Source organism: Alligator sinensis, unplaced genomic scaffold (assembly GCF_000455745.1).
Source record: "Alligator sinensis unplaced genomic scaffold, ASM45574v1 scaffold528_1, whole genome shotgun sequence".
Lineage (NCBI taxonomy): Eukaryota > Metazoa > Chordata > Crocodylia > Alligatoridae > Alligator > Alligator sinensis.
This window is the reverse complement of record NW_005841846.1, coordinates 710,582-730,713: the sequence shown is the minus strand read 5'-3', so window position 1 is coordinate 730,713 and position 20,132 is coordinate 710,582. Positions and strand designations below refer to the sequence as shown.

At 44.5% G+C, this 20,132-nt stretch overlaps 1 protein-coding gene across 1 annotated transcript in view; it reads left to right on the top strand.

Annotated features, from left to right (window-relative positions):
• Positions 1–20,132, top strand: part of MTMR7 (myotubularin related protein 7) — an 87,047-nt gene that overhangs the window by 33,663 nt on the left and 33,252 nt on the right. Inside the window, exons 4-6 of the mRNA XM_006015856.2 lie at positions 4,119–4,276; positions 10,057–10,185; positions 14,983–15,117. Coding sequence (XP_006015918.1) covers positions 4,119–4,276; positions 10,057–10,185; positions 14,983–15,117 — 422 coding nt within the window. The remainder of the gene's footprint in view (positions 1–4,118; positions 4,277–10,056; positions 10,186–14,982; positions 15,118–20,132) is intronic.

Here is a 20,132-nt window from a genome sequence, read left to right as displayed (position 1 = left end):
CTGCTTCTGGCTCACTGCCACCTCCAACACCTGTCCTGAGCTCCTCTCTGCCTCCAAACCCCCTGTTTCTTTGCCACTGTCTTATCCCCACTGCCTTTTCCTTTTCCCCTGAGCAACCAGGTTTCTGCCTCGGTTCTTTTCCTGGCTGTCTCCTTCTTGCCACCACTTATCTGTGTCTCCCCCGCCCCCAATATCTCAGCTGTCTGCCTCAGTTTCTAGTCCCAAGCTCCCAGGTTTCTGTCTCTCTCTCTTTCTTGGCGGTCTCCTCCTTGCCACGAGGCTTCTCTTTTTTTTTTTTTTTCCCCCCCTCCCATTTACCAGTGACCTCAAGTAACCCTGGGGCCACATGATCTTAAGTAAATCCAAGCCTCAGTTCCTCAGTTAGCTTCTCTCTAGTCCTCTGGTTCTAACCCTGGTTCTGGGAACTTTCACTCCCTACACTTTAACTCTCTCTCTCTCTCACCTTAACCTTCCCCCAAGTACCCCAAGCACACACATACATACTGTACCATCCAAGTTAAGAACTTACCTATGTGTAGGTGGGTTGTATGTGTGTCAACTGGTGAGTTGTGTGTGTATATATATATAATCAATCAATGTGCGCATGATATATGTATTAGTGATATGTGTACTGAGTACATGGGTATTGATTTTTGTCTAATTTTTAGTGTGTAGTGTGTATGTGCTTGAATTGGTGATAGGTATGCATGTGCCTAGGCTGGTTTGGATGTGTATGTTCCTGAGCTGGTAGTGTGCGTGTGTATGCACCTAATCGATTTGTGTGTTTGTATATGTGCAATTGTGTCACACCTTCTTGTCTAACAGCGCAATATTGAGATCCTGAGAGTTGTCCTGACCCTACAGGGCAACATGTAAAGCATCGTGTGTAGATGCACTCATGGATAAGCAATGGGCTGGTGGCTTTCAACTCTGTGATAGTATTGTAGAATACCACAGAGGTGCATGAATATGGGCCATGAATTAAAGTTTAGCAGCAGGCAGGAATCGAGAAAAGGCCCAGGGAAAAAAAAACTCCATGTCAGTGATAGAAGAAGCAGCTAGCTGTAAAGTACGCTCATGTTTCTCCATGTTTTTCTTTTTGCACCACAATACCTGATATTAGGGTTCATGAGTCCCAGAGTTAGCAGGGATGATTGCAAGATGAGTGGGATTTGACCTGCCAGCTCTCTACTGTCATTTGTTTGTGCAATTGCAAGCTGCCCATAAACCTACCAGAGTAATTTTTGATTGAGTCATGCTCTACTTTTTCCTTTTCCTGCCTGCCTGCCTTTTGGGTTTTTTTGCATTATACCATATCTTAAATGGAGAATCTGTCTTGTGTTATAATACAGTATTATATTGTAACAATTTGTGACACAAGCTAGTCTAACTAAATTACAAGTTTGCTTTGAGTCTTATACCCATCAGCTTCTAATGGAGCTTGTACAATCAATGGTTTAGTGAGTGTTAGACTGAATCAGATTCTACATGACTTTTAGTTAATCTTTAAACCATAATTTATTTGCATGTGGACAATCTTCACATAAGATCATAAAATAACACATGAAATCTTAAATCAGATTTGACCCTTTACGAGCATTTACAACCGAGATGTGTACCATATAATTTGAAATAATTTGGAAAATTGCCTGTTAATTTCCTGGGCAAATCCAATGCAAAGATAATCCAGCAGTGTTAATGCATGTTTTGACAACCAAGGAGCTAAACAAATATCAGGATTCTAATCAAATTCTTTTTATTGAAGTTACTTGTTCAGGTTACAATTAACTACAATACTCAAGCTTTGCATTAGTAAATGAGACATGGACACAGGTTAGCCTTCCTAGATCTGTGCCATGACAGCAAACACAGATGTTTGAGCTATTAAGCTGTATTTCAGCCATGCATTTCCTTTTCTTCTCACAATGCATGATGTTTCTTTCCTTAGCTGCATAGGGAAATTTTAACAAAAAGTTTCTTTTCTTTCCATTCCTATTCTTAGAGACGTAACAACCAGGGTCTGAGCCCAAGGTGACAGTGGCAGTGGCCAGGATTGAGTTGGCCATGAAGGTGACAATAGCTGGGCTTACAGTAGCGGTGGCTGCCATTCTTGTGCTTCCCTAGCCCCCAAAGGGGATACCTGAGGCTGGTTCCCTGGTCACTACTGCCTTTTTTTATTAACAGTTATTTCTAAAGAGGGAACTAAGTTCTCCAACAGCTTGTGGTGATGTTACAAAAAACCGATTTTTCATTTTTGAATCAATGGGAATTGAAAGTCCTGGATGTGCGATAGCTTTATTTTTGTTTTTTATTTTATTTTTGGTTTTGAATAGGTTATGCATTTAATGAAATTATAAAATATAAAATATGCCTCAGAATAACACCCAAAATAAAATGCAAGTAAATACTTGCTGTAGAAAAGAATGGGCATTCATATGGAAAAATGCCTATTAAAATTGAGTGTGAAACTTTTTCTAGTCTTCCTGTGTGCATCTTATCAAAGCATTTCATGTGTGTGAATACAAGTACTCTTACAAGTGAATTTTAAACTGTATTTATTGAATATTCATTAATGGAATGTGACAGAAGTTATAATTATGCCAACCAGATCATGTTGGAAAGATTGTAAATATGTTTATCCAACTATAAAGTAATCTAGGTATCTGGAATGCCATTGGGGTCTTTCAGGCTAGGCTAGACATTCAAAAAGTCTGAGCCTGAATAGATTCAATACTTGCAGGTTAGTCTGACCTGGCTAGGCTAAACCAGTTTGGAACTACACAGACATCCCCTCTGAACTGAAAAAAATGCAGGCACATGCCTGCAGTGGCTCAGGCTAGAAGCTGGGGGGCGCTAGAGCAGCCTTCCTTTCCCTTCCACAATGCTGAGCTAAGGTGGGGCATGACCAGGTCCTGGCAGGACACTTTGATTAAGGAGGTGTCCCCCACCTCCTTCTGACCAGCCCAGCAGGGAATTGATAACACAGTGTTTATCATCCCTAACTCAGTGTTTATCTCTCCATTAAGAAAACAACAGAGGGACATTACCAGCTACCTGTTGATTCTGCGTTTGTCTCCTCTGTCACAGCACAGACTGTAGCCAATATGTGGTCTGCTAATGCTAGAGTGTCTGTGTAAGGCAGAGGGGATGGTGGAACCCCTGCTTAGAAGGGTAGGGAGGGGAGCAGAGGCCAGGCAAACGCCTCCAATCTCTGCCTAGCTCCAGCCAGGTAGCAGATGGGAGGGGCCAGCCCTGCTGTGGAACAGAGAGCCCTGCCCAGCCCAGAGAGCATGCCGGGATGCTGGGGGAGTCTGATTTAACTTAGACCAGCAAGGGGTCCTAGACAGGCTTTGCATAAACCGGTTTGACCCAAATCACTTAAGTCTGATACAACATTCAACCAGGTTTATTTCAAACTGGTTCAGCCATTTTCAAACTGGTTTATATGCACTGAACATCTGCTCAGTTACAGGTTTAAACCAGTTTCTGATCACTTAAACTGGTATATGTGTAATGTCTGTCCCTAGCTCCAAAAAGAGAGTCTTCACCCTTTTACTTAGAAAAAATTCTCACTGAATATGTTTGAAACTTGCTTGTGGAAAGACATTTGAATTAGAGTTGAGAATTAAGGGTTGGTCCATAATGACTAAGCCCCAGTAAGACTGCAGAATGTGGTCTGTTGTTCAGATCCTTTTGCCCTGCCACTGGATCTATAATCTAGTAATAAAAGAACTAGCAAGTTTTTTCTGGCAAGAGAATTCTTCTAGAGTACAAGCACTTTTATTGACTTTAGGTTCTTTGCATACCAGCATGCTAGTGCTGACACTGCACCTATGTGGTGGTTAGCAGAATGTTTGCAATTCAGCAGGCTTGAGAGAGCTAGTAGGTTTCAAGTAGGGTCAATAATCCAGCCTTTTACAACTGCAAAAATATACCACTAGCCCAAAGTTTCAAAGTAAACTTCTAAGTAGTTACATGCAGGTATGTGGGCTTTTCACCAGGAAAACATACTGTTCTGAATGAGAAATCTATAGAGAATAACCTGATTCAAATTTTGTTTTTATAGCCTTTGATCTCAGTTCAGATTTATCATCCTGCCTATTTCTTATGTTTTCTAGTGAAATATGAAGAGCTGTACTGTTTTTCATTCAATCCAAAGTTAGATAAAGAAGAGCGAGAACAAGGCTGGAAGCTTGTGGACCTGAATGAAGAATATAACCGGATGGGTATCCCAAATAATTATTGGCAGATCAGTGATGTGAACAGAGAGTATGGAGTGAGTTGCTATGATTTGTATTATAAAAGCATTTTGTATTAAAAAAGCCCCACCTAACACTGAGACCCCTATGATGTGCTAGGTGGTATACATAAATGTAGTATAAGTCAGTCCTTGGAGCAAAGAGCTAGCAATCTAGATAAGAAAGACAGACTATCTTGCTTCCTTTTTTCACTCTGTATTTCCATTTTCCACATGTGGGACTGACTTACAATTAGATAATGACTTGTCAAAAGTCAGCTTTGAGCACATGCTCAAATACTTTGCTAAATAGGGATAAGCAAATTCTTAGTTAAGCCTGTGTGTAAGTGATTTGCTGAATTGCAGCAAATGAGTTTCTTTAAAAAATTCTACTTAATAGTTTCACAAGCCATTGGTTTGGAAAAATGAATTTAGTATTATCTTTTCTTTTTCCCTGAAATTAGTTGCAGTACTTTTGAGACACTTTGGAATGCTATCACTGTTATATTTTTGTATACAATGGGTTGACAAGTCACAAATCATAATTCCACCCCTTCCCACCAAGCTAACTGTGGTTCCCATTCTGCCTTGCCTTAGTGTGATCAAAACTGTTTATTAAACTTATGGTTAAGTAATACAAATGGTGAGAGATAACAGCAACAAAAAACAAACTTTGAAGTCAGTCTGCCAGTACAGTTCAGTTCACCCCACGGTGTCTTCACACTGATGTTCTGAGATTTCAGAGGAGACTACATGTGCTGCCAGAACCTGTTTTCATGTATTAGAAACAGAAGAAAAAGTCTGAATTTAATTAAAAGCAGGGAATAAATTACTTCAGATTTTATTTTGGGTAGGGGGAGTCTCAGAATGGGGATTACGACCAGCATGGGAACATACACATACACAGGTGTGTAAATTTATGGGGGAGAGCATAGCTGGATTTCCATCCTGCTCTTTCCACACTGCCGAAGAAGAGGATAGTCTAGCTGGGTCATAGTTAATTGCAGGGTGAAAAGATAGATTCATAGATTCATAGATTGTAGAGTTGGAAGGGACCACAATGGATCATCGTGTCCAACCCCCTGCTCCTGGCAGGAAAGAGGACCAAGGTCAGATGACCCCAGCCAGGGGACTATCAAGCTTCCTCTTGAAGACCACCAAGTTAGGTGATAGTACCACCTCTCTTGGAAGCCCATGCCAGATTCTGGCCACCCTTACTGTAAAACATTTCTTCCTAATGTCTAACCTAAATCTACTCTCCACTAGTTTGCACCCATTATTCCTAGTTACTCTCTGGGGCACTTTGGTAAATAGTGCATCACCTATTCCCTGTTGTTCTCCCTTGATAAACTTATAGGTGGCTACAAGGTCTCCCCTCAGCTGTCTCTTGTGAAGGCTGAAGAGATCCATATCTCTCAGCCTCCCCTCCTAGGGTCTTTTACGGAGGCCACTAACCATGCGAGTGGCCCTCCTTTGAACCCTCTCCAGATTCTCCGTGTCCCTCCTGAAGTGTGGCACCCAAAACTGGACACAGTACTCCAACTGCGGCATGACCAATGCCACATAGAGGGGGAGCATCACCTCCCTTGATCTGTTGGTCATGCATCTGCTAATACATGACAGATGCGATTGGCTTTGTTGATGGCCTCATTACACTGCCGGTTTATGTTCATCTTGGAGTCAACTATGACTCCAAGATCTCTCTCAGCCTCTGAGCTGCTGAGGAGGTCATTCCCCAACCTATAGGCGTGATGGGGATTCCTCCTCGCTAGGTGGAATACCTTACATTTATCTTTGTTGAACTGCATCCTATTTCGTTAAGCCCATTGATCCAACCTGTCCAGGTCGGCCTGTATCTGCTCCCTGCCCTCTGGTGTGTTAACTTTGCCCCATAACTTGGTATCATCTACGAACTTGGAGAGGGTGCTCTCCACACCCTTGTTCAAATCACTGATGAAGATATTAAGTAACACTGGTCCAAGGACCGAACCCTGTGGGACCCCACCGCTCATCTTCCAGGCCGAGAACGACCCTTCTACCACCAGTCTCTGGGTGTGGTCCCTAAACCAGTTGGCCACCCACCTGACTGTGTAGGCATCCACTCCACAGCCTGCTAGCTTCCCTATGAGAATAGGATGTGAAACTGTCAAAGGCCTTCATAAAGTCCAGGTAGATGACATCAGCCTCAGCTCCTGTGTCAAGGCAATGTGTGACCTGGTCATAAAAGGCTATAAGGTTTGTCAGGCAGGATCTACCTGTGATGAACCCATGCTGATTTCCTTTCAGCATCATTTTCCCTGCTGGGCCTTCACAAATACGCTCTTTGATGGTTTTTTCCACTATTTTCCCAGGGATAGAGGTAAGACTGACTGCCTAAAGTTACCCGACTCATCCCTTCTCCCCTTCTTAAAAATGGGCACCACGTTGGCCCTTTTCCAATCCTCAGGGATCTGGCTGGAGCACCACGAGTGCTCAAACAGCTGTGCCAGCGGCTCAGCTATGACACTGGCCAATTCCTTCAGCAAACAGGGATGGAGGTCGTTCGGGCCAGCTGACTTGTACCCATCCAGCCCTTCCAAGTGCTCCTTAACTAAGTCAGCACTAACCTTTGTCGGTCTGGTACCTTTTGAACATTTGTCTATGCTCAAGGTGGGGGAATTGTCTTGGTCAGTACTTAGGAATACTGAAGCAAAGGACTCACTGAAGAGCTCCACCTTTTTCCCTATGTCAACCACCAACTGTCCTGATTTGTCCTGCAGAGGCCCTATGTTGCTCTGCGCTTTCCTTTTGCTCGCTATATATAGGTAGAAGGACTTTTTATTGTCCTTAATTGTTGAAGTCATCGTAAGCTCCAGTCTGGCCTTGGCCTGCCTAACTGATTCCCTGCAATAGCGTTCCAGGGAGATGTATGCCTCCTTGGTGGCTGCCCCCCGTTTCCACTACCTATAAATGTCTTTGCCCCCAGACTTTCCTGGAGTTCCCTGTTCAGCCAAGGGGGCTTTTTTTAGCCCCTTACCCCTTTCCTGCGTAAGGGGATAGACTCCTTTTGTGCCCCAAGGATCACTCCCTTGAGAAACCTCCAACCCTCCTGGACTCCTGTTTGCTCGATGCTCTTGAGTTCCGCCACCTCACTAACTAGCCTACTAAGTTTACTAAAGTTGGCCCTTCTGAAGTCTAACACTTTAGCCTCACTGGATATTTTTCTCACCCTTTGCTATCATGGACTGTCATGGAAGAGGTTGAGACTCTGGTTTAGGGAAAAATTAAAGGATAGCTTGACAAGGCTTTGGATTAAAATCATTGGTGACGTGTAGGGGGTGCATGTGGGTGCACATGCACCCCCTGAAAGAAGTGCTGGCAACACTGCCAGTGGTGCCTGAAGGTGGTCACCGCTCGCTGCCCCCCTCTACCACCGACACTGCCAGTGGCATCTGTGGGCAGTCACCGATCACTGCTGGCTACAACCAATGCTGCCGGCGGTGTCTGGAAGTAGTTGCCAACTGCTGGTCAGTGCATCCCCCCACCCCTGCTGACACTGCTGCAGCCGCCTGCGGGAGATCCCTACTCCCCACCGCCATGCTTCGGCCACTGCCACTGCCACCTGCGGGCGGTCACCATGCCCCCCCCAGCCCCTGGGGGCATGTGTCATTCATGATTAGCTTAGACATAAAGAGAAGGAGGAATCCAAGGAATATTAGAGAAAATGAGGGAATAAATACTAAAAAAGCTGTGGAAATGACTTACATAGAGGATTCATAGAAAGGAACAAAAATAGACTGAAAGCAGGGAAGTGGGGGTGTGGAAAAGGAAAAAATACATGGAAGGGAGAAACAAATTTATTTTCTTTCTTCCTTAAAATGTTCAATTTTAAAGTGTTAATTCTATAGGAAATATTAAAGACATTCATGGATTCATTGATAACTCTTCCTGCATGTCACAGAAAGAGGTCTGACTGATGTTTGTTAATCAGAAATGACACCAGTAAAGTCACATTTCATTGGTGCAAAATCAGCGTGTATCTGACAGTAGTAAATAATAGAAAGTTTGCTGTTTTCCAACATTGTTCAGGGAATGCTATTAAAATTACATCCAAAAAATAATGTTAAGGTTTCTAAGTCAAACTAAAAAGGTAGGAAATACCAGAATCAAAGTGCTCGGAGCAACTTTAGGTTGTCTTCCATTATGCACATTCATTATGAGAGTCCTTTAATAACAGATATTTACCCACAAGATTCCAGTCTTATTCAGGCGTTATACTATATTTCATTTTCTCTTTTTCATTCAATCTGTGGTCTTGGACTTCATTTACCACACACTTTTATCCAAACCCTGAACTGAGTACACAATTTAACAACTTCCTCCTGGGCTTTTCTGTGGTAGTTTCACTGTAGTAGGTAAATGCTTCAAAACCATTATATTACTTTTACAGCAACCTTGTGGGAATAGACATAGGCAGATCCAGGATTTTTAGAAGTGGGGTGCAGGAACAACGACCAATGATGCAGGGGTGGCTACACACCCTGCTTCCAGCTCCCTCAACAACCAGGGGCAGACAGATCACACAGCTGGAGACCTTTTTTAAGTCCTCAAATCATGTAAGAATCAACCTCCCTCCCCTCATTCTTAGTACCGCTTCCCTTCCCACCCATGCTGTGGAGCACATCCCTTGCCCTCCTCTCCCATTTCCCCCCTTGCCCTCTCTGCACAAAGGAAGGGAAGACTCACCTGCTGCTGCCACTGTCCTGACTGCTTCTATCCTGCTGCAGCCAAGGCTGTGGGCAGTGGCTGCATGGGGAGCTGGGCTCAGTCAGGGACAGTGGTGGTGGTGAGCAGGTTTCTTCTCCCTATGCTGAAGCAGTCCTGGGCTGCTGGAGAACACCTGGAGAGACTGGGCAGGGAAGGGAAATCTGCCTGCCTCTGTTGCTGTCCCTGGCTAAGCTTGGCTCCCTGTGTAGCCTGGTAGGGCAGGGCAGAAGCATCTCTGGAGCCCCCTGCCCCCAGGTTAGCTGGGGACAGTGGCAGTGGCAGACAGGAGGAAGGGGAGGGGAGGGGAGAGAGTTGCCACAGCAGGGAAGGGAGGGGGTACCAAGAAGGATGGATTCTTACCTGCTTTGGGGACTTAAAAAAGTCCCTGTCTGTTGCTTTTGTGGTGTGGTCTGGAAAGGGAGGTATGACCACTCCACTGCACCCCTCTAGATTCACCCCTGGGAGCTGATGAGATTTGTATCCTCATTGTGCAGCAGCTATGTAACTCTAACAGAGAGAGATTAAGTCCAAAATTGGCAAAAATGACACCTGTTTTGAGTGCCAAAATGTGGGACTGCTTTTTTTTTCAGACTACTTAGTATTCTATAGCACTTTTTATGTCCAAAGCACATCCCTCATTGAGGTCAGATACAGTTGAGAGTGCTTAGCACTTATGCAAATCTGGGCTGAGGTGTTGTATTGGGTGAGTGATGAAGAACACATACCTTATCACATCTATGAATACTTCCCGTGTGTTGGAACACTTTCCAACTTTTACAAAAGACTCCTTTACTATAAACTATGTCATTTTCAATGCCTCATTCATTCAGCACAGGTAGTCACGGTTACCAGATACTTAAAAACACAGTATAGCCCTTCATCAACTGTTTCAGTTTTCCCATTTGTAAAAAAGAGGAAACTACTTCATGGCATACTTGGAGTGGTGTAACTGACTTTAATGAAATACTTTAAAATGGTCAGAATGACAGTGTTTCATACTATTTCATTTCTGTATTGTGATGACTGGCTTTTATTTTTATGATAACCCAAATAAATTGAGTTTTCTTTGATAGGTCTGTGATTCGTACCCTACTGAGGTGTACGTACCAAGATCTGCAACTGCACACATCATAGTAGGAAGTTCCAAATTCCGGAGCAGAAGGCGTTTCCCAGCACTTTCCTATTACTGTAAGGATAACCATGTAAGTGTGGAACTGTGGTTTTTCATTTCTGGGGTGGCGGGGGTAGGGGAAGATAATTCTGTCTTCCTCAAGATTTTTCATGCCAAATGGTTTTTTATTAAGATGGTTACAAATAATGGTAAAGGGGCACATATAACACTTAGTCTGCTAGTTTGTTATTGGGTATTATGTCATCATTCAGGCAACAGAAGACTACAATCTCTCCAGCACAGAAAAGTAGAGTAGTATAATAGGGGACCAGGTTCAGAAGTGAACTATCATGAAGGGGGCTGAGGAAGAGAGTCTGAGAGAAGGCTGTGGAAAGAAGGCTGAACAGCTTGATACCTAGGATGGAAATACTGAGGACCGGGTTGAAAAGCAACTCATTGATGGCCCATGGTACCAGTAGTCAGTGGATGCTTGGAATAGCCTTCAAAAATTTGAATATGTCCAAACAGCATGGACAAGAAAACTGAAATTTTTCTGGGAAATCTGCAGGCCAGTTTGTAACTATTTTTGTGGGGAATATCCTGGAGGCACTTTCCCCCTTTCTAGACCTACTAATTTAGGAGCTGTTGGCTCTATATTTTTGCTTGTAACTGGAAGAAATTGTGTCTAAAGTATTGCACTTCTATGTCTGGTGGCCCATGGAAAGGAATCAATCCTCTGTTACCTCCTCAGACTCTGTGAGTCTTTATGGGAACCTGCTGAGATAGAGTGCTTGCAGTGCTTAAGGTACTGTATTTTCCTAAATCCAAGATAACTAGGAATTTACAAGGACCCCTTCAGTAATGAGATTTTATACATGGAAAATTATAAATTTGTTATCTAAGTATCTAAGTATTGGAGAGTCAACTTAAAAGAATTCCTCCCACAACCATTGGGGAGAAATCAGTGGTAGAGAGTGAGGGGCCAGACTCCCCACTCTTGCCCCACTGCCCCTTGCCCTTCTATCTGCCCCCTCCCCACTGCTGCTTGTCATCCCACCTCTTGCCCATGCCTGCCCCCTTGTTGCCTGTCTCTAGTTCCTGCCCTCCCATGCCTGTACCTACTTCCCCACTCTTCCCCCACTCTCATGCCTGTGCTTGCCCCCTGTCACCTGCCCACCTCCCGCCCCATCCCCCCCTAGCCACTTACCTTTGGGGCAGTTCTGGCTCCTGGGGAGACAGCAGCGGGCTCCTGGCTCCAGCCCAGCCATGTAAAAACAGTGGCAGCAGCTTTGGGCCTGGCTGGGGCTGGAGCTTGAGCCTAAGGTAAGCTGGAGAGAGGGAAGCTGTGTGGTCTCACTTTCCTCTCCCTGAATCCCTACTATGCATCTCCCCTGCATGCCCTCTCAACCTTATGGGGTGGCCCCCATGCTCTCCCCAGCCTCACCATGGATCTCCCCCATACACTCCCACCCCCACAGTGTCTTCCCCATGCTCCCCCAACCCCCACCATGAATATCCCCCACACACCCCTCACCGCCACTGCACTGTCTCCCCCTGCAGTGAGTGTCTCCCCACCGCACTGCATGAGCCACTGGTCCAGGACAGGCAGTGGCTCATCCTGGCTTTGGCTGTAAGCCCAGGGCCAAAGCTGGAGCTGAACTACAGGCTTCCCTGGGCCAGTACTCAAATCTAAGATGACACTTTTAATCCCCATGTTACGTGGTGGAAAAAACCTTGTCATGGATTTAAGTAAATACAGTACTTGCTCTAAGCAGGTGGTTAACGAACCATACCATCAGACACTCACAGGGACTGGTTTACAACAACCGTCTCACCAGTACCCTCTAGTGGGATCAGGAACGATATTGTCCCTCTTTTCTATCCCCACAAAGTATTATGCTATCTCCTGGGACAACCATATCCAAAGAATTTGTCTGGCACTGGTACTTGGAGACTTGGCCTGCAGAGAGACAGAGCTGCTATGGAGCGTTAGATGGCATTCTGTCAATCTGCAACCTTTTGAAATGGGTCTATGGTCTATTAGGCATCTGGAGGGACTCTTTCTTCATGATGGAACAACAGGGTCAGAACTATGAGGGGATCCTCATGGAAAATTCCTCCCCAGAACTGCCTCTGATAGGTTTTTCATCAGAAGAAATTATGTGACTCATTGGTTTTACCATTCTGTACACTTTACTTTTGACTTCAGCGGAAGGAAGTCAGAAGTGGAATGAAGTTACCTAAATCATAACTTATAACAAAGGGAACCTCAGGTTTCAACAGTGGGTGCATCTAGATGTATGCCCGACTATGCAGTTGGTATTGCACAGTCATTTAGGACTTGCTAAAGTACTTTAGTACTTGCATTTAGCATTTAGCAAGTCCTAAATGACGGCTCAGTAACCGCTGTTACTGTGCAGTCCTGGTGGTGCATGGGTTGTTTTAGATTCTGCTGCACAGTAGCTCACTGCTACTTTGCAGTAGCATTGGCATCACAGTGGTGTCCACTGACATTATGTCACCATATCGATGAGCTGTGTTGCCATAGCAATGAGCTGTATTGCCATGGCTCCTTGCTAAGGTTACGTAGCATCTCGTGTCGATGCGCCCAGTAAGTTGTAAGGTGTACATATTTCAGTAGTATGGTTTTCACATATTCTGTTCTAAAATATCAGGGCCAGAATTTTCAGACTTGGTTATCTAATGTTAGATGCCTAAATCCATAATTTGGTAGTTAAATAAATGGTCTTATTTATTTATATATTTATTTACTTAGAATTGCGGCTATTCGCCGCCTGATCAGGTGCTTCCACAAAGATATAGGGCCAGATCCTGTTTCCCCTTCATGAGCTTAAGTGACAGTTGCATAGCTGTGTAACCACAGTTTTGGTACTTAAGCATGGATTCAGCATAACTGCACTTACCCCATGCTTTCTTCCTTTGCATAGACTGCCCTACAGTCATACAACTGCCCAGAGGGGAGGTGGGGTGGGGAAGGAATAGAATCAGTGCCATGTATGCTGGGAACTTTAGCCACAGTAAAACCACAAACAACAGATGGGTGAAGAGAAGAACAATAATGACCCTTCTACATTTTAGCCCAATAGGCTAAAACAAGGGTTTTCAACCTTTTTGGATCAGTGTATGCCTGGCGGCTGGACGTGGAGTAGTGTACCCCCGGTGGCCAGATGCAGAGCAGGATGAGGGGAAGGGGAGAGGGTGGTGCACAGCTGGATGCAGAGCGGTGGCAGCTACCATGTGCGAACTTCCCGTCCCTGTGTCTGACTGGGTGGGTGGCGACACAGGATGGTGCATGGGGGCACTTTGTCCCTGCCTGCCCACACCTACCCCCTAGGACCTTCTCAAGTACCCCCAGGGGTATGTGTACCCCTGTTGACAACCCCTGAGCTAAAAGTTAGGGCACTTCTCCAGGGAACAGAAGACCTGCATTCCAGCCCCTTGCATACCCAGAAAAGTGCTTTCTTCCTAGACAAGTGTGGTAACTTTTAGACCATAAACTAGGTATGCTAGGGTCAGTCACAATGCATAGAGAGTGCACGGGGGTGCACATGCACACCCTGAGAGCGCTGGTGTACCCCCTGACCAGCCATGCTCTCCACTTAGGCGATGGGCAGGGGGAGCTGGCAGGAGCACCGGTGTCCCCTTTGTGAGTGCCAGCCGGGGAGAAGGAGCACCAGATATAGCACCTCAGCCTCTGCCCAGTTGGTGAGTTTTGCTATGGGGGGACCCTCCCCCCGGTCGGCGAGATTGGCCGCAGGGGACCCCCCACCCTGTTGCTGACTGGTCACTGGGGGGGCACATGCCCCCCCTAAGATGGCACCAGTCGCCCATGGTTAGGGCTAAGCTCTTTCTGCCCCTCCTATTGAAGCTGGCTCACTAGGCAGCCAAGAAGATAAGATATGTGGGGCCTAAAGGAAAAGAGCAAGCAAGGAGATCCAGTTCAGTGAGATGGATGCTGCTGTAGCAAAGAGGGGGCTATCGGGTTCTCAGCTGGGTCTCTGAACTAATGTTCTTTACCCATTTTATCCAACGAAAGTTAACTACAAGGTGCAGTGGGTCAGCTTCAGTGGGAGGACTGACAAATATTCTGGATAATTCTTAGCCTGCGGTTTGGTGGCTGGAGCATTTGGGGGAAAACAAGTTCAGAATTTTTGCTCCCTAGACAAATGCTCTAGCTAAAGGGAGGGAGAGCCCTCTTCCACTATTACTTTGCTTCTGGCACAGTTGGAAATAGAATCTTAATGGAGTGCTAAAAATTGCATATAAAGAGCTAGGTGCCTGCCATTTAGGATTTAACCCATAATGGTCAACACCACATTTATAACAATAAGGAAGAATTTATTTACTGTCCGAGCCCTCAAGGTCTGCAATAGCCTGCCATCGGAGGTGGTTCAAGCACCTACTTTGAACGCCTTCAAGAGTAAATTGGATGCTTATCTTGCTGGGATCCTATGACCCCAGCTGACTTCCTGCCCCTCAGGCAGGGGGCTGGACTCGATCTTCCGAGGTCCCTTCCAGCCCTAATGTCTATGAAATCTATGAAATATATTATTATATAGGCAGCCAAACAATAATATGCTTTATTAATAAAACATATCATGAATTGGCAAGATTTAATTAGCTGGACTATTCTTATCTTTCTGTTAATTCTGTAGCTATTGGAGCTTTTGTACATTTTCTGGTATACTGTTTTTGTAAATAATGTTATATAGTAAATAATGCAAGAGGCAAGGTATTTTGTGGGTAATATCTTTTATTGAACCAACTGCATGGGACAGACTACATAGACAAGTTTTTGAATGCGGTGCATTTGTTTTAGGAATATTAAATGCAGTGGTGTATTTTCCATTTGTTTGTTTTGCTGCAGGCATCCATCTGCAGGAGTAGCCAACCCTTGTCTGGTTTCAGTGCTCGATGCCTTGAAGATGAACAGATGCTACAGGCCATCAGAAAGGCAAATCCAGGAAGCGATTTCATATATGTTGTTGATACTCGGCCTAAGGTAACTATGCTACAATCCTGGCACATATTTAGTAAGATAGAGCCTGGGCTGAAAATTCAGAGAAACTACAAAACTAAAGTATGGTGGTGACAAGGGACCAGATTCTGATCTTTCATCTTATGTAAATCTGTAGTAATATCCCTGAAGGAAATCAAGTTACTTTAGATTTATCCTTTGAATCTGATACTGTTTTTAAAAAAAAACAAAACCAACCATTTTTTTGCAGAATATTGATTCAGCTACTGGCATGGAATAATAAATGAGCTGCTAGCTTGTAGCACCTTAGCTTCAGTTGCTTATAACTGTGTAAAAGTTTGAGCTAAAATTGCCCACACCAGATGTCTACCATAAGCTGATTTTGTTTTGTTTTGTTTTGTTTAAATTTAAGCCAAAACACTTCAGCTATTTCCAATGTCAAGGTTAGTACATTGTTTTACCTGTGTTTAAAAAAAATCAAGCAACATCAGCAAGAACTACAGTTATACTGATCTAGGGCACCATAAAGGGAGAGAAATTGATATATTCTAGAGCAAGCTATTCCTGGCATTTCCCAGGGCATATCAAGTAGATACAGAGGCATGATGGTGCAAAGAACAGGAAAGCCAACTGAAAACTACTGTACTTCTGTTTCATACAGAGCTTCAGAACAAGCTTGTCCATAGCTGTTACTTGTGCTACTTTCTTCCTTCATCCCCTTAATTTTGTGTGTATATAAGAATTTGTTATGCATTTCCTGAGTTTAAGATTATAGCAAGTCAACTCTACTACTACTCAGGAAAACGCACAAAGCAGGAGAGGAGGAAACTCTTGTCTCTTTTCTCTTAGATCCCCAGGAGGCCTGTTTCAGCTAGAATTGCACCCTTATATCTACTAAGAATAAGCCAGGACAAGCACAATTAAATGAGATTTATAACATCTACTTCAAGGGGCACATATGGAATTTGATAGCTGATGTATAAAGTATGTTAGTAAATATTGTGGCAGCTGTAGAGTTTGGCAGTCACATATTTAAAGTAAATTTATGTTGGAGTCTTATAGATTTAGCTCTAAATTTGTTTTCTTTAAAAGAAATATTTTGACATGGAGTCTAATAAGAAAAGGGTTTACTGTGTTAAAGTTGCCTATTTTCTTCTGCAGAGATTTATAGCATTTGTAGTACTGAAGAGTAAATCTTTTAAGGTCCAGATCTGTCTACTTTCACTCCAGATGTTTCTGGATTGGATGGTAATTTGAGGTGGTTACAGATTTTGGTAAGAGTTTGCTGGTGCAGACAGGCAACATCATTTAGTTTATGTTAAAATGCTTATGTCTAAATCAAAAGAAAGAGATTAGAATTCAAGAGAGTATTTATATCCTCCCAGCAAGGCATGTTGAGGACTTTATCCTAAAAGATCATACTGTCCAGGTACAACATCTTTTATATTGTTCACTGACATTTGAAATTAGGAAAGAGGCATTTGATCTACTTGGAAAATACAATTTTTAAAATTGTTTTAAATAGAGTTGCCTTCTGAGATATTCAGAAGTAGAGTCCATTTAATAATTGATTTAAATTTTTTTTTTTATAATGCTGGTTCTGATACTGTCTGTTTTGGCTAGGAGCTGGCATATCACAATGCAAGGTCTCCCCAAAATCTTTACTACTGCATGTCAGGCCTAATGTACAGCACCCTCACTATATTCGTTATTTGTCGTTTCTGAGCAGAGTCTTTTAGCTGTACCCAAAGGCACAATGGCTGTGTTACATGGACTGTTTATAGTCCTAGACCCTTAACATTTATTTTGAGATGCAGAGGCTTTCTTGTCTTAAGTGTGATCTAACAATGAGTTCTTGTAAAAAGACAGTCACTGATAGATGAAGTGACAGGTGCTTTAGAAAATCCTAAAGTAGATGATATATCACACTATATAAGTCAAAATTGTTTGACTCAGTCTTGTCCTGGTTTTCTAAACTAGATTGTAATCTGGAGGTGAAAATTGAGCATATACACTTAGTGATTACTCTACTTTTCAATTAAGAGTCTTGAAAGCCTCATTTTTACAGCTGAAAACAGACACAGAAATATCTGGTGCCTTCCCAAAGCAAGGAAGCAAGTAGAAGAGACCTCAGGGTAATAGGCTGGTTCCCTAACAATCAGTGTAGTGCACTTTCTGTTCAATCACACTGCCTTAGTTTAGAAGTTTAGTACACTGTTGATTGTACTACAAATGGATTTTTCAGTTTAATCAAAATAATTTCAGTCTGATACAGGAGAGTGTCTTTTGTTATCTCATGCAAACACAGTTAAGAGTTAGGATGCTATGAGCCAAGTAGTGTCATAAAACAAGGAATATCAACTGTTACTTTTTCCAAGTTTCAAGAATTTATGCTGTATTTTAATACTTCAAGCATATTAATTCGACCTATGAAAAAACAAAGGAAAGATGAAATACTAGTATACTTACAGGCAAAGGGTGTGACTACTTTATAGGGTCTGGGAGCTACTGGAAAGGAAAAGTTGGAACAAAGTTCTTTGCAAACTTTTGGGCATATGCATCCTTCTTCAGGCAATGGGAGACAGAAGCTAAACGTGTGACAGGAGGTAATTGAGCATTGTGAAGTAGTTGGGATGTCAGATAAGACACTGCCACCTACTGGATAGATTCTACTGCTGAATTCAGCATTAGTAGTTGACCAAATAATGTTGGCCAGCTGTGTAAGAACATCTGAAAATCCTATGGCCATGCAGGAACTGGATTATATATGCATTCAGTTCTAGCTGTGAACTTCAGTCCCACAACAGGTGTGACAGAAATGACATAATAACACAATATACATCACAGATGTATCAAAAGCAGGTCCAGGGAGGTGATCCTTCCCCTCTATACAGCGCTGGTCAGGCTGCATCTGGAGTACTGTATCCAGTTCTGGGCGCCGCACTTCAAGAGGGATGTGGCTAACCCTGAGAGGGTCCAGAGGAGGGCCACTCACATGGCAGGGGGGCAGCAGGCCAGGCCCTATGAAGATAAAGGGTCTGAATATAGTCAGCCTCCACAAGAGAAGACTGAGACGGGATCTGGTGGCCGTCTATAAACTCACCAGGGAGGACCAGTGGAAAATAGGTGAGGCTCTGTTCCCCCGGGCACCACCTGGGATAACAAGGAACAATGGCCACAAATTGATTGAGAGCAGGTTCAGGCTTGATATCAGGAGGCATTACTTTATGGTTAGGGCTGCCAAGCTTTGGAATGGGCTCCCAAGGGAGGTGGTATTCTCCTCTACCTTGGGGGTCTTCAGGAGGAGATTGGATAGATACCTGGCTGGGGTATTATGATGCCAGCACTCGTTCCTGCCCAGGGCAGGGGGTCAGACTTGATGATCTGTTCAGGTCCCTTCCGACCCTAGAAACTATGAAACTATATACTGTGTGTGATTTGTTTAAACAGGTGTGTTGTACATGAAAACAATCATTATTTTCACATGTTGATGTGATAAGCTATTCACTGTGATAAGTTTTTTAATTGCTCTGCTTGTATCACACATGAAAACATTTCTTAAAACAGTTTAAGTTATAAAAATACTAAAGGGACAGTTCTTGACTATTACTGTTTTCATAAGATTCTTTTTAGATCCCAGACTTGGTGACTGATATGACCCTGAGCAAAAGGGCAAGACCCTACAGCCTGGAAACTTGGGGTTTTATTCCCAACAGGAACATTGATACACCCCAGTCTAACTCCCCAGCTTTGGCTTCAGCCAACACCCAGAGGAAGGTGAAAAAAACTCCTAACTCCTGTAGCCACAAGAAGAGAAAAAAATTCCTTCCCAGCCTCATTGGCAACCAGCAAAGTGCAGAAGCAACCAGAAAAGCCCAGACCCTGACTTCAGACTGGGATCCTAGGCTAGGAACCAACAAGACATGTCTGTGTGATATATGCCTAGAGGTCAGGCCAAAGAAGAAGTAGAACTGCCATAGACAGTGGCAGAGGCATAACTGCCAGGGTCTGTGCATGGGCAACAATGGCAGCAGGGGTTGGGTTGGATGCTGCAGTTGGGATGGTGATGGCTATCATTCTTGTGCCCCTTCTAAGTGATAGTACCTCCACCTTGTTATACTACTGGACATCAGCATGGGTCTGTGAAACTCTTGCTTCCCTGAAAGACACTTTCTGGCATACCTAGTCCAGGAGTCTTGAGGGAAATATAGAGATATGAGGAGAGTGATACTCCTGATGGGAGCAAGTTTGTTTACCTTGAGAATGCTGCATGTTTAGCCTCGGGATTAAAATGCATTGATGTGCTTTTTTTCTGCCACTACCTAATACAGGGCGGGCAATTATTTTGGGCGGAGGGCTGCTTACCCAGTTTTGGCAGGCTGTCAAGGGCCGCATAGGTAGCCCTGCCCCTTGGCAGGTGCCCCACCCCTTGAGAGGTGCCCCGCCCCCTGGTCAACATCTTGGGACCAATGACCCAATGTATTGGGACCCATGTCCCAGGGCCAGCACCAGTGGGGCCCAAAGCAGGGCACAGGCTGGCAGGGGTCTGTGGAGCTGGGCTGGGCTGCACCAGCAGGGAGGGGGGAGCTGGCCCACCTCCATAGAGCCCCTGCTGGCTGGGACCCTGTGCTCCTGCCACCCTGCTCTGGGCCCCGCCGGCACTGGCCCCGGGACACCAGTGCTCCCTCTGGCTCCCCGCCCACTCACACCTAGTACCCCCCCAGCCCCACAGTACAGGTGGGGGGCAGCACAGAGCCCTGACACCCTGCTTGCTGGCAGGGAAGAAGCTGGTGCTGAGCGCAGGGAAATATGGCTCCTTGCCTGCCCCATGGCCGGCACTCCCTGCTGCAGGAGCTCACAGCCCACATGGGGCTGTCTGGAGCAGGCATAGGCAGCCCCTCACAGGCTGCAAGTGGCTACAGCGTGGGGCACTGGGGGCGGGGCAGGTGAGAGGCCACTTTTCCCCACACTCAGCACCAGCTTGTAACCTGCCCTGGAGCTCGTGTGCTGGGCAGCCCACAGGCGGCAGTGGGCAAAAC